General features: G+C 41.2%; 1 protein-coding gene across 3 annotated transcripts in view; it reads right to left on the bottom strand.

Moving 5' to 3' along the window:
• Nucleotides 1–2,691: 2,691 nt before the first annotated feature.
• SLC44A2 (solute carrier family 44 member 2 (CTL2 blood group)) overlaps nucleotides 2,692–17,298 on the bottom strand; it is a 73,181-nt gene continuing 58,574 nt past the window's right edge. For 2 of the 3 annotated variants that reach the window (XM_063294498.1, XM_063294499.1), the window contains exons 10-22: nucleotides 15,953–16,065; nucleotides 15,319–15,450; nucleotides 14,997–15,096; nucleotides 14,409–14,501; nucleotides 14,170–14,254; nucleotides 13,305–13,567; nucleotides 12,592–12,686; nucleotides 12,225–12,328; nucleotides 10,755–10,828; nucleotides 9,563–9,633; nucleotides 8,659–8,747; nucleotides 7,983–8,067; nucleotides 2,692–5,339 (exon numbers count right to left, since the gene is read on the bottom strand). In XM_063294498.1, coding sequence (XP_063150568.1) covers nucleotides 5,218–5,339; nucleotides 7,983–8,067; nucleotides 8,659–8,747; nucleotides 9,563–9,633; nucleotides 10,755–10,828; nucleotides 12,225–12,328; nucleotides 12,592–12,686; nucleotides 13,305–13,567; nucleotides 14,170–14,254; nucleotides 14,409–14,501; nucleotides 14,997–15,096; nucleotides 15,319–15,450; nucleotides 15,953–16,065 — 1,426 coding nt within the window. In that variant the 3' untranslated portion in view covers nucleotides 2,692–5,217. The remainder of the gene's footprint in view (nucleotides 5,340–7,982; nucleotides 8,068–8,658; nucleotides 8,748–9,562; nucleotides 9,634–10,754; nucleotides 10,829–12,224; nucleotides 12,329–12,591; nucleotides 12,687–13,304; nucleotides 13,568–14,169; nucleotides 14,255–14,408; nucleotides 14,502–14,996; nucleotides 15,097–15,318; nucleotides 15,451–15,952; nucleotides 16,066–17,298) is intronic. The other variant, XM_063294500.1, reaches the window with a different exon arrangement.

Below are 17,298 nucleotides of genomic sequence, written 5' to 3'. Positions count from 1 at the left end.
AAAATAAACTGGTGTGTTTTTCTACCACAAGCGTGACCCCAAAATTGTAAGTGTTCCTTCTTTACAGGGATGCTACAGGAGCCCAGTAATTTTTTGTTAACTATCCAGCTTTTCAGTGGGAACATAGTTCACTGACATGCAGCCTGTCATCCTTTAATAGGACAAATGTAAGGTTTGCCTGTTTTTCAGTAATCTGATTTAATTTGGGGGGGGGGCTGGTTGAAGGGAGCAAATGCTACCCCTCCAAACCCGTGTATATTGTACATTTCAGGCCAAACCTGCACTAACCTACTTGAACGGCCCTTCTCTCTCTGTTGCTGTTATGCTTGAAAATGACACTATTTGCTAGTGAAATGACAAGTAACTGCCTTTACATTACATTCCTTGATAAAATAGCTGTTCAGTAATTGAGTCAATTCTGATTGTTTCTTCAGTACAACTGCAACAGTGCAAATGTCCACAGCCCCTTGATCTCCTGCAAGAGTTTTACCCCTGTGGGGCTCACAAGGCATTGGTAGTAGATTAACTGTTCATACATTGCACCAAGCCATAATGTAGTTTCTTTGGTTTTAGCTTCGAGGTTTGTGTGAATCTAACCCATTGGGAACCCAGTCATAATGCTTCTTACAGTCTGAAGCCAGTGTTTATAGAGGGGGAACAAAGTGATTTCATTAGTTATCCAGGAAGACATATCAACAGTAATTATAAAGTTTAAAATCTGATACAGACTGCCTCTGTGGTGTGAAGATGCCACACTTACATTTACTGAAGTTATGTTCTCACAATGTCGTCTTAGAGGCAGCCCACCGATGAAACAGGCTGAAGCACTGATGCAAGATGTTCTAGCAGTTTCACTGGAACAGTAGAAAACTACCTACTATCCAGACAATCCATGGCACATGATTTGAGGTGGTGTGGTTAAGAGTGGTGATTGGTTCTGCTACAGCAGGCTAGGCAGTTCTGCTGTGAGGCCACTCCCTTCTGATGGGTCCCTGGGCTTCAAGCTTGTTCTGTAGTGTTCTGTTCACTGGAAGGGAGACCAGAACCCCAGCTTCCAGCTGCTTCCATTTTCTTTTTAAAGACTGGTCAGTCAACTGGTTGACTGAGTGTGAGAAGCTCTGAGACTGTCCCTGGCTTAACATGTTCATTGGAAAAACTAAGCCTCTGATGCTGTTGAGGCCTGTGAGGTGGGGAACCCCCTTCCTAATGGCACTGTTCTGTGGAAGCCCCGACACATTTCCTCTTACTCTGAAGAGTTCACCTCAACATAGAATGAACACTCATAGAATGTAACCTGGTACAGATATGGCTTCAACCAACAGCCATTTGTTCCCTCTCTTACTCTTTGAATGATCACTGTATGTAATACTAGAATCAGTAAACTGCTTTCTTAAACTCCAGCTCTTCAACACCACTTACCCAGCAGCCACATCTCAGCTGCATAAATCCAGACAATCACTAGATGGTACCGAAGAGAGATAAACACTTTTTGCTGCCATCTGAAGGTCAACAGGCTGACCAGCCAAAAGGTCAAAAATAATTTTGAATGAAATATGTGGATGTACCCAAGAGCACCCCACAGCCTGTAACATCTCTCACACCGAATCCCTTCTTGAAATCCAGGTTCATGCAGTGGCTGCATCTAGTCTGCATAAATGCAGGCTACTATGTTACAGTCAAGAGATGAACTCGGGTATTTTCTTGTGGCTGTTTCACTGATAGGTACACTGTCCTTTGAGGGGCAAAAATAAAATTGGATGGATGCCCAGACCTTGCAAGCACTACCTTAGCACACATTCTGCATGGCTATTGTTGGTAGTTTTTCTTACGGTTGTGAAATTAGAATTTGCACTCCTATATAATTAAGAGCAGCTTGTAGCATCACTTTAGCAGAGAAGTATTGTACCTAGCTCCAAATACTTCACCATCTGCTGTCTGTGTTCATTTGCATTAATGGACTTTAATATGATTTGCATTAACGGGAGTTGATTAGACCTACCATGTATTTCATCCAAAACTAGCCTGTAAGTGCCAGTCTCATCCTCTATTATGTTATTAAGTGTTCGTACAGGAGTCCCACAGAGGAGGCAGTCAGAAGAATGGGATCACAGGAGGGCCACTCAGTTCCTGAACATCTCTGTACAGTATAACATAACTTTAATAAATCCAACCATGGTATATAATATTTCCTAACGGTTCTTCAAACGAAAGGTGGTTCCACAACAGTTTTCCTTGGTATAGCTTAATTATGATAAATCATATTACCATTCAGTACAAATATAATTCTGCGGTGAAACAAGTTGTGTCTGCACAAGTCACCATGGTGAAATAACCAGTGCATCTGAGATCTCATATCACACCTGGCTAAAAATTAGAGTTTTGTGAGAGTTTTTATGGAGTTTGCTAATGTAGTATGTTAATTTCACCCAAAGATTATTGAATCTGTTGGAGTTCTTGAAATGACTATTATGCCACTTATCTGATACACCTTGCCTATTTTGCAAGGAATACATACTAGGTTTCAGTTAAAAGAAAGAAGTAATTTTGAAAGAAAATCTTTTAAGTCCTCCCCAAGCTTAAAGCCAGACGACTAGGTTTAGGGGCAGGAAGACAAGATAAACATTTCTAAAGGCAATTTGCAGGCATCTATATTGATTATAGTATGGTGTGTGATAAAAAATACTAAACAAATTTACAAAACAAAATGTTTAATATTTCAGTTATATTTTCTGTGAAAGGTACAGCAATATAGGAAATAAAATATAAAAAAGCAAAAATTAAGTTAAATCTACTTGGGCAGTTTAAAAATAGATGGCTTTTTTGGTAGAAATTTCAAAGTAAATTGCTGATATATAGTACATAATTTTGAACTTTTTAGATTATTATGGCTCCTTTGTCATGTATTGATTTGTTTCATATTTCATGCTAATTTTATTGTTTTACATGTATTTTCATATGATTCTGACCATTTTCATAAAAAAAACAAAGCTATTGCCAAGTTTTCCTTCCCCAGTTCCAACAATCTTTTCCTAGAGTAATTTTTTCTTACCTGGATTTACTATTTATTGTGTTTGGTTTCATTATTAAATTGTCTTGGGAATGTGGAGTGGCAGTTTACGTAAATTGTAGAAAATAAATACATTTTTCCATAAACATCAGTATATAATATTAAAAACCCTTCCTGGGGTCATCAATACCTTTAAGGTGACCTTTTTAAGTGGTCAATGATGTACATGAAATAAATGCCATTACAAGAAAAATAAAAACTTTTAGAACACATGGTTAATAACTAAACTGGATCAAACATAGCTTCATTGGATCACTTACAGATATAGCACTGTCTATATCCTGGCTGTATTAGCAAGGATGAATTGCCAACCCAACACTTATACAGTCCAAGTCCAATCAACAGAAGGATGGCTTTCTTAACTGGTGGCAAATATCTCAGTCTGATCTATTATGCTGTATTCTTAAACTATAGCTATTGTAACCTGTGGCTAATTTATAATTTCAAAAGGCAAAACAAATAAAAACCTCTATACTCCAAAATTTGAAATATACAAGAGAGGTGTCCAATTTGCCCAAGCTACTGTTATCTGGCACAGTAAGACACAGCAGGTGTAACCTCATACATGCTGCTCTTTCTTGACAAAACTCGTGGGCTCATTTCATTCTGTCTCATGCAAAAACAGGGATGTCAAGTCATTCATCCATCTGTTTATTGGTCTTCTTCAGGAGTTTTCTCAGATTAGAGGACATGAAGTAAGGCTTCTCAGTAGAGCCATCATTGCGCTCCAGGTCTTCCACTGCAAAGAGACACAAATCCCCCCAAGCAAAGGGATGTGAAAAGATCACTTCAGGACTAGCAGAAGGGAGATAGACCAGGCATGCAAATACACATAGGAGTAACTCCTGACATGTGGAAATGAAAGGGAACTTAACCACTGCTTGTAGTAGAGATTAGACCTCACCATGAGCAAATAAGTGCATACGACAGACATACATAATTAGACTGAAAAGGATTCTGATTTGAGAATTTGCCCCTTCTGCTATTCAACAGGAAAGACTGTAGAGTTTTTCCCCAGAGAAGATCTGGTTAGGGAGAATTTTTTAAACCCTGTCTTAAAATGAGGGGGTAAATCTTGCCATTCTCAAAGATTCCAGGCATGTCCATGAAATCTGAGGTCTTTTCTTTCCATGGGATACAAAGAAACTGGATAATAGCTTCCTTGTCCAGGAACTGTCACTTCTCTAGATAATACATTTTCCTATTCATAGGTAGGAAAACAAATGTTGCAAGTGAAATAATGCAAATAGCAGAAGAGAACCTTGCTTGACCTCAGATTTGCGTTTCAGCATTCCCCCTTTAGAACAGTTGTGCTAATCTTTGATTCCTTTTGTTGACCACATCCCCATATAATGCAGGGAAACAGAAAGGCAGAAGAAGCCCCTCCAAGGACTTCTTACCCTGGAGGGCTTGTTACTAGTTTGAGCCAGCAACAAAGCACTCGAAATGAAGCAAGAGATTTCTAAAGAGCTGAAACTAATTTGAAAGAGAAATGGTGCTCATTGTGTTTATCCTCATCCCGCTTTTTGCCTCTAGTTGCATACAATTGTATTTGTATACTAATTCAAAAATCTATCTGACCAAAGGAAAGTGTGCTACTAAGTGAGCAAACCTTTGTCAAAGCATTTCATTTATTTCAAAACAGCTGCTTTCTTAAATGTCAAGATGCTGCTAGACTGGGCTATCTGTCTTATGAACTGCTGTATATGGAATATGGAGGGGGCAACTGGAATCTAGAAAGGTCCAATTTTTGAAAAAGTTTCCATTGTAATGGAACTTGTTAATATACTGCTGTTGATATTTTTACTTTGTTTTGAATTGTTCCAGTGTTCTTTGTGCATTTGATGGGATATCTGTGCCAAGAGCAACCATAAAGACAGCAATAGTACAATCATACTGAGGCATTTTTTTCAACATTAAGCACATTCACCCTCCAATCTCAGGTCCTCTCCTTTGGTGCTGGAAAATCTGCTGGACAGAAACAGATTATACACCACCAATTGCCCCTTGCTTGATGCAAGACTCAAGAGCACCCATCATTTCTCAGAATATCAAAATTTGCCCAGTGTTGCCATGAAGGGTCAGCATCTACACACAGAAGGCTTGCAGTGGGACACCTGCATGCGCCTTTCCCATTCGGTGCACCGTCCCTATTCTTGACTCTCAGCACTTTTGGAAGGTTTTAGGCTTCCCTTCAGGAGGATTTCACTCAAGGCAGAGGACATGTAATAAGGCCGCTCAGGAGTTCCATCGTTCCTTTCCAGATCTTCGCCTTTTGGAATCCCAAACAAGAAGAGAAAGCATCCTCAGAAGAATGAACAAGGGAAGCAGACCAAAGCAAAAGATAAACAAGGCAAGGCAGAGAGATACAAAGAAAAAGGGGAGAGAAAAGAAAAAGGAAATTTTGAAGTTAGTTGCAATTAAGATTCCTCCACCAAGAAAAGAACAAGATAGCTTAGACAGTCACCTATTTTTATGCTATATCATAGCATAATCTTGCCAGTACAGAAGAAGGGAATTGCTAACAGAATTAATGGATGTGGAAAGGATGAAAAGTTAATGGTTGCAAAATCACAAAAGAAATTAGCCTTCACCATCATGCTACAGTTGAGAATAAAACTACACTGCAGTAGGAAAAAAAGGCTGCTTTAAAATTGAATGTGCTTTCTAGCCAATGGAGATGTAGCCACTCCAGATTAATTTGCTGTGTCCTGTTGGCTGGTGGCTTTCAGACCAAAACCACCCAGCAATTTTCCAAAAGCTCATAATTCACTCACTAGCAAGCTAAGCAGATAGCAAGTAAGTTTAGGTACGGTGTTTTCCGGTCCTGCTCCTGTACTTTTCTAACAACCTGATTCAGGATGGAACATTTTCAGAAATTTTGAATCAATTAAAAAAAAAACAGACTTTTCCCCCTAGGGTTTGCTCAAAAAGAAAAGGAAATTTCTGGAGCAACAAAGATATATGCAATGCTTAATTTTTAACACCATTTCAGATAGAAGATACTTCGTTGTTTTACAAAACTTACACAACTTGATTTGCTCATACAACAAGCTAAATGGAAAAGTGTGGTTTAAACAGACAATAATTATAAATTATTTATTGTATTGAATTAAGTTTTTTAAATTTTTGTTATAAGGAGCTGCAAATTGCTGAATTATAATGAATGGTACTTGTTTACTTCACAGTAATTTACTAGCTAATGAAAGATAGATTCAACAGGAAAGGATCAGCTCCATCACTTCTAGTTAGAACGTGGGATTTAAGATTTCTTCCAGTCCCATGAAGGAAAACCAGCTTCCTTCGGTTGTATGCACTGACTTCAGCTAAGTGTGGTCTGAATACTTCACTAACAAGAACTCACCACTAGCAAAAACACATGACACTGGAAGAACAATATATAATGGTTAGTTAGCACAATTCAGTAATTTATATACGGAGCCTTGGCTGTTTGGCTTCTCTCTCAACTTTCTCCTTCTCCTAAATAGTGTGGGATGGTGAGCTTTATCTTCCAGTCACCAAAAACCATCTCTGCAGAGATGAACTGATCTATTTTATCACATTTTATAAAAGTAGATGGTTCCACCAGTTCTGTTGTCATTAAGGCTGCTGATGTAGCTGTCTTTGAAACTGAGCGTGCTGTGATGGCAGAAAGGGGCTGCCTCTGTATCTCAGGGTTCCCTAACTCATCGAGTAATAGCAAAGTGTGTAATTTGTCTCCTCTGATTTCCTGTTCTGTAGGAGACAAACTATCAGCCCTACGCCCCGTCCGGTAAATTCTTAGGGCCCTCTATATATCTCTAGTTGCTTGTGCCTATGTATCTTGCATTCTCTAGAGTGGGTGGAATTCAATCAAATTGGGGAGTTCAGTCTCTTCTCAGTGGAATTTGGATATGATCTGGGGCACAAACTGATCTGGCCTTAGCAGCACCTTATTCTAAGCTCCTCTGAAAGGGGCCCCATCTCCCCAACCCTCTTAGTTGAGGTTAGGGTTATCAAAAATTACGTATGACTATTAATGGGAATCTCTCTAATGGGTTGTAAAGGTTGTGGAATAGCAAGAAGAGATCCCATATAAGGAAGCAGTAATCATACAATACTACAAGATTTTCTAACATACAAATGTACAAGTGGTTAGCTTCCATTTAACCTAAATGAAGCTAAAAGCAATCCACAGTAAAAATAGGGGCAGGTGGGGCTCTGCAGGTGTGAGGGAAGATAATCTACTCAGAAGAAATTCCAAAAATAAAATCAGGAAGAAGGCTATTGTAAAACACTTCAGTATTATTGTCAGGAGAATGTATGAACATGGCTGAAATATTATAACAAATCTGGATGTCAAGTGTTAACATTCCAAGGGTGGAAGGCATTTCTCTAGTTACTGGAGAAAAACACTAAATTTTTGTGAATGGATCTGAAGGTGACCACACAGCAACACCAAGCCACAAGGAAGTCACTAATGATGCCAGCACTGAAACTGGAGTTCTTTGTTTCACACATAGAATTGGAATATGGAATGGGACAAGTGTAAACCAAAGAAAATTTGAAACCATCAAAGCAGAATAAAGAATACTGTAATGAACATTTTAGGACGTTGGTGGACTGGAATGAGCCAGTTACTGTTGTAATTGCAAGCTGGTTGCCAAGCACTGAAATCACGATCACCAAAGGGACGCTATGACGGCTACAACTACAAGGACCCATTGTAAGTCTTCTCATTCAGTGCCGTTGTAACTTTGAACGGTTGCTGAATGAGTGGTTGCTGAGCGAGGACTACCTGTACTGTAATATTGTAATACTCAGCCTTGTGGTCAATAACGAATTGTCTACCTTTGGATAAAGGATGTGTATAGTAGCAGTGGCTGGCACCATTTAGTAGTTTAAACCAATATGCAAACAGAAGCAGGGTACTTACAGAAGCAGAGGAAAAGTGTGTCCACACACATGGCATACACACTGAAAAATCCATGTGCAATGAGGTAGGAGCCCACAATCACTGTCTACAAAAAAAAAAGAGTCACCTCAGTGTAGCATCATACCTAGGCAATAATTGTGAATTGGGCCTGGCTGGGATCAGAACTCTCTTCCCAGCACTTGAGAACTGCATGCACATACACTTATTGTTCTTGGATCATTCTAAGTCATAATTAACTTTAATATGGTTGAAGGAACCCATTGGTTTGGTTGACATAACAGGCTAAACCGTGATTTATAAACCACAATGGATGGGCTCACTAGACTATAAACACACTTAACAAATCACACTTTAGCTTAGTGCAATGGATGAATCTACTAACTCTACAATTTAACTCACAGGCTAGTTAGGCTAACATGGATAATATAGAGCCTATATACTCTTTCCCTTGAAGAAAGATGGAAATTAAATGTAATCAGTGATTAATAGTAAAATAAATGTTAGTATTCCAGTAAAGTACTAATGACTCTTTCTCACCTGCCCCCCAGAAGCAACACAACTATCAAGGAGGAAGGAAGTCAATGCTGGGAAAGTAGATTAAATGAACATGAAAACAGCTGCCAAGCAATACAGCTGGAATTGAGAAAAAAATACATATTTTTATAGAGATACTAACCAGAATGGGGACCCAGTAATAATTGAGAGTTGGCGCTGTGTCTTGAATCAGCTTTATTCTTTGGGTGAAAAAGAAGAAGGCAAGGATACCTAAAAAAAGAAATGGAAATAATTTAATTTCAAACTTCTCTCTGTATCTTCAGCCCCAATTCTGAAATTCCATCATTTTTACAAATGAGTTTGACCTTGACCTATACATATTTCAACTAGGTCTAAAAAAGAATCCACTTCCTCCCCACTCCCAAATGGTGTTTGGATCTTGTACTTGCTTCTACATATTATGGAAATGAGCTGTAAGAAAAATAAGATGTGAACAAAGGTGGAAAGGAGATGTAGGAGTGCTCTTCCCTAACTTTATATCCTCTACATATACTGGACTACAACTCTTGATATCTTGAGATTTGAGGCAAGCTGATGACCAGAGGCTTGCTACTGGAAATTTCTGGAAGAGCAGCAGTAGGATGGAAGTAGAGCAAAACATGGAAAGGTGCAGAAATTGTACTTTGGAAAAAGAAGTACCTTTACCTCCAGCTACATTAGGATACCTTTCCTGTTATGCCAAAAGAAAAGGCTTCGACAGCTGCTTTAAATACATTCCTCATTGCATATACAATTGTATTCAAATACAAATGCATCTAAGAGATCAAAGATTTATGTATTTATTTATTGAACTTCTCGACCGCCCAACTTGTACACGACGACTCTGGGCGGCTTACAACAATAAAAATAATGTATCATTAAAAATACAATGTAATAAATATAAATATATATAAATATAATATACATATAAAATACAAATATAAAAGATACTGAAAATGCATAGAAAACTGCATGGAAAGGCCAAAAAGAGGACCAATAAGGGAACCAGACTTGAGAGAAGGCCCAAAATATCACAGAAGTCTTACCAACACTTCCAACAATTAGGAGTTTTCCAAGGAAAAACAGGAAATCAGTGACTTTGTCCAGAACAGCCACCCTGAATAAGGAGAGGAAACAGGTACAGAATAGCTATAGAAATATAACTGAGAATGTTACAGCAATGCCTAATTTAGATCATGCATCAGGTGGCAGAACCCAGATGACTTTCTCTGGGCTAGTTTCTTTGGAGCTAAGCAGAGCTGGGTCTGGTTAGCAGTTGATGGGAGATCACCAGGAAATTCCAGGGGTGCAAACCACTTCCATACTATCATCAGAAAGACCATGCAGCCGCCAGGAATCAAGCTCAACTAAAAGAAGACTTCACCTTTTCTTTTAGATCACAGGTGACCAGAGTCAACTGGATAGGCTGGCCACTGCTTACTGCTACACTACAATCTCTTCTCCTGTTAATACTAGACTTCACCTGATTGTCTCTTGCTACATTACCATTTTGAAACAAATGTTTTTATATGGTCAAATATCTCATTCAAACTGAGCACACCTTGTGATTCTTTCATAATAAATTTCTACATCTGCATGAATGTTTACAGCATTTTCATGCCACTTTCCATTTTAAAATAGAAATAGGTTTAGAATTGTAATTGCTGTAAAGCATACAACACAACCAATAAAAATGTATAAATAATCCCATAATTAGGGCAGGTGATACAATCAAGAGAGAGCCTGGGTGAATACACAAGTTCTCATATTTCTGTACCCTCCCCCAGCTGGGGGGTCAGTTTGCTCCACAAGATGGGCACTGCCACACACAATGCCCACTGCCACACCACAGCTAAGTGATTATGAGTGAGCCACACGTTCCGCAAGGCATCCGTATCCCAGGTGAGTGGCCTTTATGGAAGCAGATGGTTGGTTGTGTTTTGTTCACAACTTTTTACACCAATGGCACACACACAAACCCATAGGCCACATCCTCACTCAAGGGCAGCATGCTTGCTTCCTTGGCCAGTGTGGGGGAAAAAGAGAGTACTGGAGCCAGTGAATCTCAAGAGGATTTTTCAGTACTGAGAGAGGAGCAGATGGTTGGGGAAGGGCCTTCAATCATCAGTAATAGTTTATCATGGAGTTTTCAGCTACTAAATCTAAAGAATGTGGCTGTCCCTGCTGTACAGCTCCCCCAAACAACAGTAAAACCAAAAGCAACTGTCAGGCCCTCACCTGATTATGTTCCTCATGAGTAGGAAAAAGGCATTCCTTGCAGAAGTGCAGAAATTGGTGCCGTAAATAGCAATCTAGGTAAATTGCCAAAGGGGAGAAAAAAACCTATTGAACAGTTTTTTTTAACAACGACATGATTACTTAAGAGTCAGAAAGAGGCAAATACAGATAATGGCCACAATATTAGGAAGTATCAGTGCTACAATAAAACAAACACGCAAACACAATCTTTCACATGGCCTTTGGGAATGTGAAGGGAAGGGAAAAAGAAGGAAGACATGTCTACCTGGGTATCTTGTTCCTTATGCCCAGCATGCCCCATGTGACCCCCAGCTCAGCTAGCTTTCAAAAAGAACTTTATTTAATAATCTGGTACCAGGGAGCTTCATCTAGTCTACCCTTCTCACCAGTTTATTTCCTTCGGAAGCCTCTTCCCTTATCCAGCTCATAAGATACACAAGAGTTATAACTTCATGATAATACTCGATACAAAACAAAGATGAATGGGTATTAGCATTTTCATGATCCTAGAAATATCAAGTCCACCATTTCCTAGGGCAGAAAAAGGGCTTTATCTCTGAAGGGAAGTCCATCCTATTGGAAATAGAGATTGGTACCCTAAAGATTTAACAGCAGCCTTTGTAAACATCACTACCAAACAATCTGTTTCTTATAATGTATTCTGCATTAATTGCATTCATACAAGTGTTTTAGACAAAAAAGAATTCTTGGTATGACTAAAGGACTCGGAGTTCTTCGCATCCTCCCTTGCTTTCTATCTCAGTCTTTGCTCTGATAATAAGCACACTGGTCTTTTAGTTTCCTCCCTCTCTCCCCTTACTTTTGGAGACACTTTTTCTTAAACTTAAACGTTTCAAGTATTTCACATGATACCCAATTTTATCGTGATTTGTTGAAACACCGTGAGCTTCCTGCACTCATACTTCAATACTCCAGAGAACAAGATAGAATGCCCAAGTCAAAGATTTATCACCTAAGGCAACAAAGTTTATATGACTTAGGTCAAATAAGCCATCCCTCTGGGCATCTCTCGGGTATCCATTATGTGTCCTGTGGACTGATAAATGAGCCAGCACATGTTGAAAGGTCCAGTCACCTGGCTGGTAGGTGTGCTGAACCATCATCTCAAGGGAGTTCAGAAACCACACCCATATTTCAAATCTCATCTCATCTGAAAACAAGCACTAAGAACGATGAATAACTGCTGCAGCATTGGCACGACATCACCAGGGTTGTAAGTAAATGCATTGTACAAATGATCAGGATGAGTGCATTTGGCAGCCAAGGCTGCTTCAAATCTTTTAAAATGTAATGAAGAATCTAAAGGAAAACTTGAAAACCTCTGCCAAAGGTACAGCTAACTGGTTTGGAATAGTTCCCTTATTGTGCAGAGCATCTAGAAATCTGCATTAATGCCCTAAGTAAATCACAGATGTTCCATTTCCTCACCATAATATACGCATTCCTGTTCAAGAACTTGATGAACTTCTCCAGGCACCAGAAGCAGCATTTGAGACAGGTCAAAAGGAACTTGGCAAACATGTTCTCAGAAGCTAATTGGATTGCAAAAGAGGAAAGGAGGTTTTTATTTTTCTCCCTATCACATTAGAAAGAGCCCTGTATCCCATTGATTACTTATTTAGGCTCCTACATCGCTACATTCTTATAGGCCCTAAGGTGCTACAGAATGCCATAATGAAGATTAAAATAAAAAAATCTAATACAAATACCCCACAAACCATGACAGCACCAACCCTTGGGGATAGGTTTACAAAAGAAACACCTTAAGTTTTTAGCCAGTGGGAAGGGACAATACCTTTTAGTCTATGATCCAAGTACTCCAGAAGGACTCGAATGACCTGGACAATGGCAAGAATCAGAGACCCAAAGGCCAGTGAACCAGTGTGATACCTGCAGGGAGAAAACAGCAGCAGAGAAATTGCACTGGCGAAGGCTGCAACACATCTGTACGCTTTTCCTTAGAAGAAGAGGAAGGACACACAGTTCTTCCACCGAAGCCTCTTCTGGCTGTGGGAAGTGCTGCTCTGCTGGAGAACACAGTACTGGGCCTTCTCAAGCAGCACTTGTCAGGCCCAGAAGAGACTTCTGTGTGGGCACTGTGCTTCTGCAGAAGCCTCTTGACTTTCACAAGGTGTCAAAACCACACGTGGTGCCCAGTTGAAGCACATCACGTCTCTGCTCTGACAAAGAAAACTGCAGCACGTTAGCTTTTCAGCCAGAGGAATCTAAATGGCCTTGAATAAGCCTAAGGTCAACCAATGGTAATGCTAGCTTCTGAGAAATCAGCAATCTTTTTCAAACCACAAAGTGCAGAACACTTTGCCATTTCCCAAGATGAGAGGACATCTCATCTTACCCAAATCACAAAGAATCTTATACTACGCTTGCACCTCTCTTTTCTATCTCTGAACTTGGACCCCAATAACAATTTCCTATTCCTGCAAAAGGTAGATATTGCTGATATTGAGGACAGAACACATTTTCCCCTCTCCACCCCAGTCCTCTTACCTGAGTGCTCGGCCAAAGGAAGAGAAGAGGGGAAACGCTGGCATATCATCAGGTTTCTTAAAGGCCCAGTAGTACGAGGCAAAGGCCCCAGCTAGTGTGACTTGGCCCAAGGCAATGACAAAGTTGGCCAGCCAGAAGAACATGAAAACATTGAAAATCTGGAAGATGATGAGGTACTTGTGGTAGGCGGTCTCACCACCATAGAAGGCAAAGAGGCAACGTGCTCCTGGGCACAGCTTGGTGACGTTGGAAGCACTGAAGGTCTAAAAGAAGGAAGAAAATTGTCTCTAGTAAATAGTTTCAGGCGGTCCCATCAAAACTTCCTACTTGAAAATAATGCTGCTTTTCTATTTTTTCCCCAAGTATCTATGCAGGCTTCCAAACATCTGGACAGGACAGAAAGTTTGGCTTGTGCAATTAGAATTTCCAGAATGCCCCAAGATGAATACATGGTATAACTAGAAAATGTGTTCCTTTTGCCTCTCAAAAAATAATTTAAAATAATGAACAAGACATAGAGTTAGTTCTCCTATAAAGCTACACTTACACTTGCTAAAGGATAAAAGTGCATGCTTGGGTACATTTCCTGAGAGAAAGTACAAACTCAAGCCTTTGAACATCCCACTTTCTGGAGCATCCAAAAGTGGCAAAACAGAGCCGGAGGGAAACCTCCTTGCTCAGACTCCCCAAGGCAAGGACTTACATTGGCCTGGCAGCTGAAAGAGTGAGCCTCATCAGTGGCTCTTGCAAGAGGATCAGTCACACATCCAGCAGGAAGTAGACTGCTGTATTCTTTATCCACTTGTGGTTTCTGAACAGCTTGACTGAAAACATTTTCACTAGTTAACTATTTTAAGTTTCTTACCTCTGGGTTGCAGGTTGTTCCAGCATATTGGCATTCTGTATCATTGAACACCTTATAGACAGCTTCATTAGAGGTAGACAAGAAGCTAGAAGCAGTCAAGGAACTCTGCATTATAGTAATAAAAAGACGATTTTTGCTTGCTTGAGATAAGCATCTGAGAACTGGGTCATCTGGCATTATCCCTACCCGTCCCCTTGACCCATTTATCCAGGAAAGAAAGACAAACTGAGGAAGGATACACGGCAGTACTGGCCCAGTAAGCAATGCAGAGACACACCAGAAAGAAAGTGCAGAGAGGAAACAGAAGTGATGTCATGATGTGTCCGATAGCCCTGCAAGAGGGATGGGGAATGGGGAGAAAGAAAAAGTCCATGATTCAGTTCCAGTGCCTTAGCACTCACAGCCACAATAAAGCCCTCTTCAACATTTGTTCTTTGGCCACATTGGGACCTGGTTTCCAATCACCTACTGTACACCCAGGATAGTTAACAGATTCTATTCCAGGAGTACATACTTTATCTGCATACTTTAACTGCTCTCATCCCAACAGTTCTGGAAGAAATGGCTAGCCTGGGATCCCTCACAAATAAAAAGAACATTCTATATTTGAGATGGATATTCAGTCTGTTCCCTGGCAAAAGGAGATACTTATTCTGAATTTGGAGTTTTCGCTTTGTTTTTTGATGCTGTACAGACCTGCTTGATTTTCCACCAGCAACAGATTTAGACAGAATAGCAAGCCAGCTCTGGAGAACTACAAAACTGATTAATGAGAGGACAGTTGTGGATGATACTTGCAAGGAGGGAAGAGTCCAAGTCAGCCTCACCTGCTAGCTTCCTTGATCAGTGCAATGGCTATGAGGATTCTCTTGCGCAAGAAGATAAGCAGTAGGATAATGATAACTTCCATAATGCACAGGATGATCACTGGATCAAAAAAACAAAGGAAATGAGATCAGTCCTGCCCTACAGAGGTTCTACTGAGCAGGGTGAAAACCACAAACTAGAAACATTCTTGGAATTATTCAGAATAAACTTTCATCTACATGGGGGCTCAAGGAGATCTTCTCCTCCAGTTTTTAAACAGCTTCTAGGACTGGTCAATAAAGAAGCCACATCACTGGGTAGCACACTGGAGCAGGAACTTACTGAAAGCTAACCAGGTTTGCTTCAGGTGGAGATAGACACGGAAGTCTGTCTGGAATCCAAGTTCCACCAAGGAGACATCGGAACCAGCCTGTTGTTTCAGAAGAGCATATTCCATATAACAATGAAAGATTCCTGGAAGACAAAGACAGGAGTCAGAATAATGGAAAAAGAGAGAAAAGTGTTACCAAGTGGCTTGGTTTAACATTCCCATTATACCCACAATATTACAGCCCAAATGGGAAGTGGTGGTTAAAAGGCAAAGAAAGCAAATTCATATAAATGTAAAGGCTTAGCATAGTCTTACCCAGCCTGAGCTCTCAGATACGTTTTGACTGCAACTCTCAGAATTCTTAGCCAGTATAGCAGTATTTACCTGTACTCCAGGTAAGTGCATTACAGTACTTATCTAGAGTGTCAATCACGGGTATCTTGTTAATATATGGTCTTCTAGATACTGTTAACGCCAATCCCCAGCAACTCATCATGGTTAGCTCACCAATGGTGAGGAGTTGGAATATCTGGAATTGGAAGTCCATATACTGTCCACCTCTAAACTAGAGCTTCAGAATGAGAGTGAAAACTTCCAGTAGACTTTTGCCCCAACCTATCAGATTCCAGGCTTGATTAAACTCACCGTATCCAAGCACCAGGATCACCAGTACAATCATCACCCAAATCATGATCCCTGCCAGGAACCGGAGCAGAACAATAAATACAAGACTGACCACCATGGAAATCACGAGACCTCTGCAGATGGAAGACAAAAAAGTTTTCAAATAGTTCTTGCACTGAAAACCAAACAGCATATTAAAGGAGAAGAAAAGGTATCCAAGAAATGTATGCTCAGAGGAATATTATAATTTTCTTCATACATTTGGGAAATGGGCTTCTCCCTTTCATGTTTCACCATCTTACATTTACATAAATGTGTATGCAGTTAGTTATCTTTAATCTCTCTTTTATAAATTCTCCTCTTCTGTAAATTCTCATCCGCTACATCATCATGAGTAAAATCCAAGATGGCGACCGAGAGCAAACGCCAATCGCTGCGTCACATGGGAGACGCTTTATATTAATAGCTTTTTAGAGTCTGATCCCCCACCCCGCTCTGGTCCCCCCGCACCCACCTTGGACGGACTGGGGGGTGTAGAACCCCCGGAGTGGAGTGGATGGGAGCGGTAGCAGTGGACCAGGAGGTGAGGTGTGGTGAGCTCGGTTGGGCCCTAACGAAAAGGCGGGCCCCAAAGGACTGCACCGGTGGCGCGGCAGCAGACCAAGCCGGCACTGTGACGGGCAGGGCGGCAGCGGACCGGGCCAGCAGCATGGCAGCGGACCAGGCCAGCGGCACGGCAGCGGACCGGGCAGGGCGGCAGCGGACCGGGCAGGGCGGCAGCGGACCGGGCCGGCGGCACAGCAGCGGACCGGGCAGGGCGGCAGCGGACGGGGCCAACGGCGTGGCAGAAGACTGGGCTGGCACTGCAACACTGCAGTGGCAGACTGGTTCAGCGATGCGGTGGCGGACCAGGCCGGCAGCGAACTGGGCCAATGGTGCAGTAGTGGATTCTGGGCTGCACCAGAGAAGTGACTGGTTGTTGGCCTTGGGGTAGCAGACCGTGTGGGTGAGGAGTGGGGAGTTTAAAAAAAAAAAAGTTACCCATCCCCCCCAACCACCCCTGAGGTGGCTGGAAGCTGTGAGGGCCCTCCAGAGTGAATGAAAGACTCTCCCCCAGGGTGAGAGACGAGAGGGGGAGTCTGGGAGTGTCATGAGTGCCGTTGAGCTGAAGCCATCAGCGCAATGGCACACATGACAATAGCAAGGAAACAGGAGAAGGGGCTCAAGATAAGTAGCCATCAACTCACAATGACTAACGGCCAACAAACAATAGCTAAACGGATCACGGAGCACACCCAAGCCATCAGCGCTAATACAACGGAGATCGCCCAGCTGACAGCAATCACCGGATGAATAGAAAACCCGAT

This window comes from Candoia aspera, chromosome 2, assembly GCF_035149785.1.
Source record: "Candoia aspera isolate rCanAsp1 chromosome 2, rCanAsp1.hap2, whole genome shotgun sequence".
NCBI classification, from domain to species: Eukaryota; Metazoa; Chordata; class Lepidosauria; order Squamata; family Boidae; genus Candoia; species Candoia aspera.
Note: the sequence above shows the minus strand (reverse complement) of the source record. Positions and strands in the feature narration are given on the sequence as shown.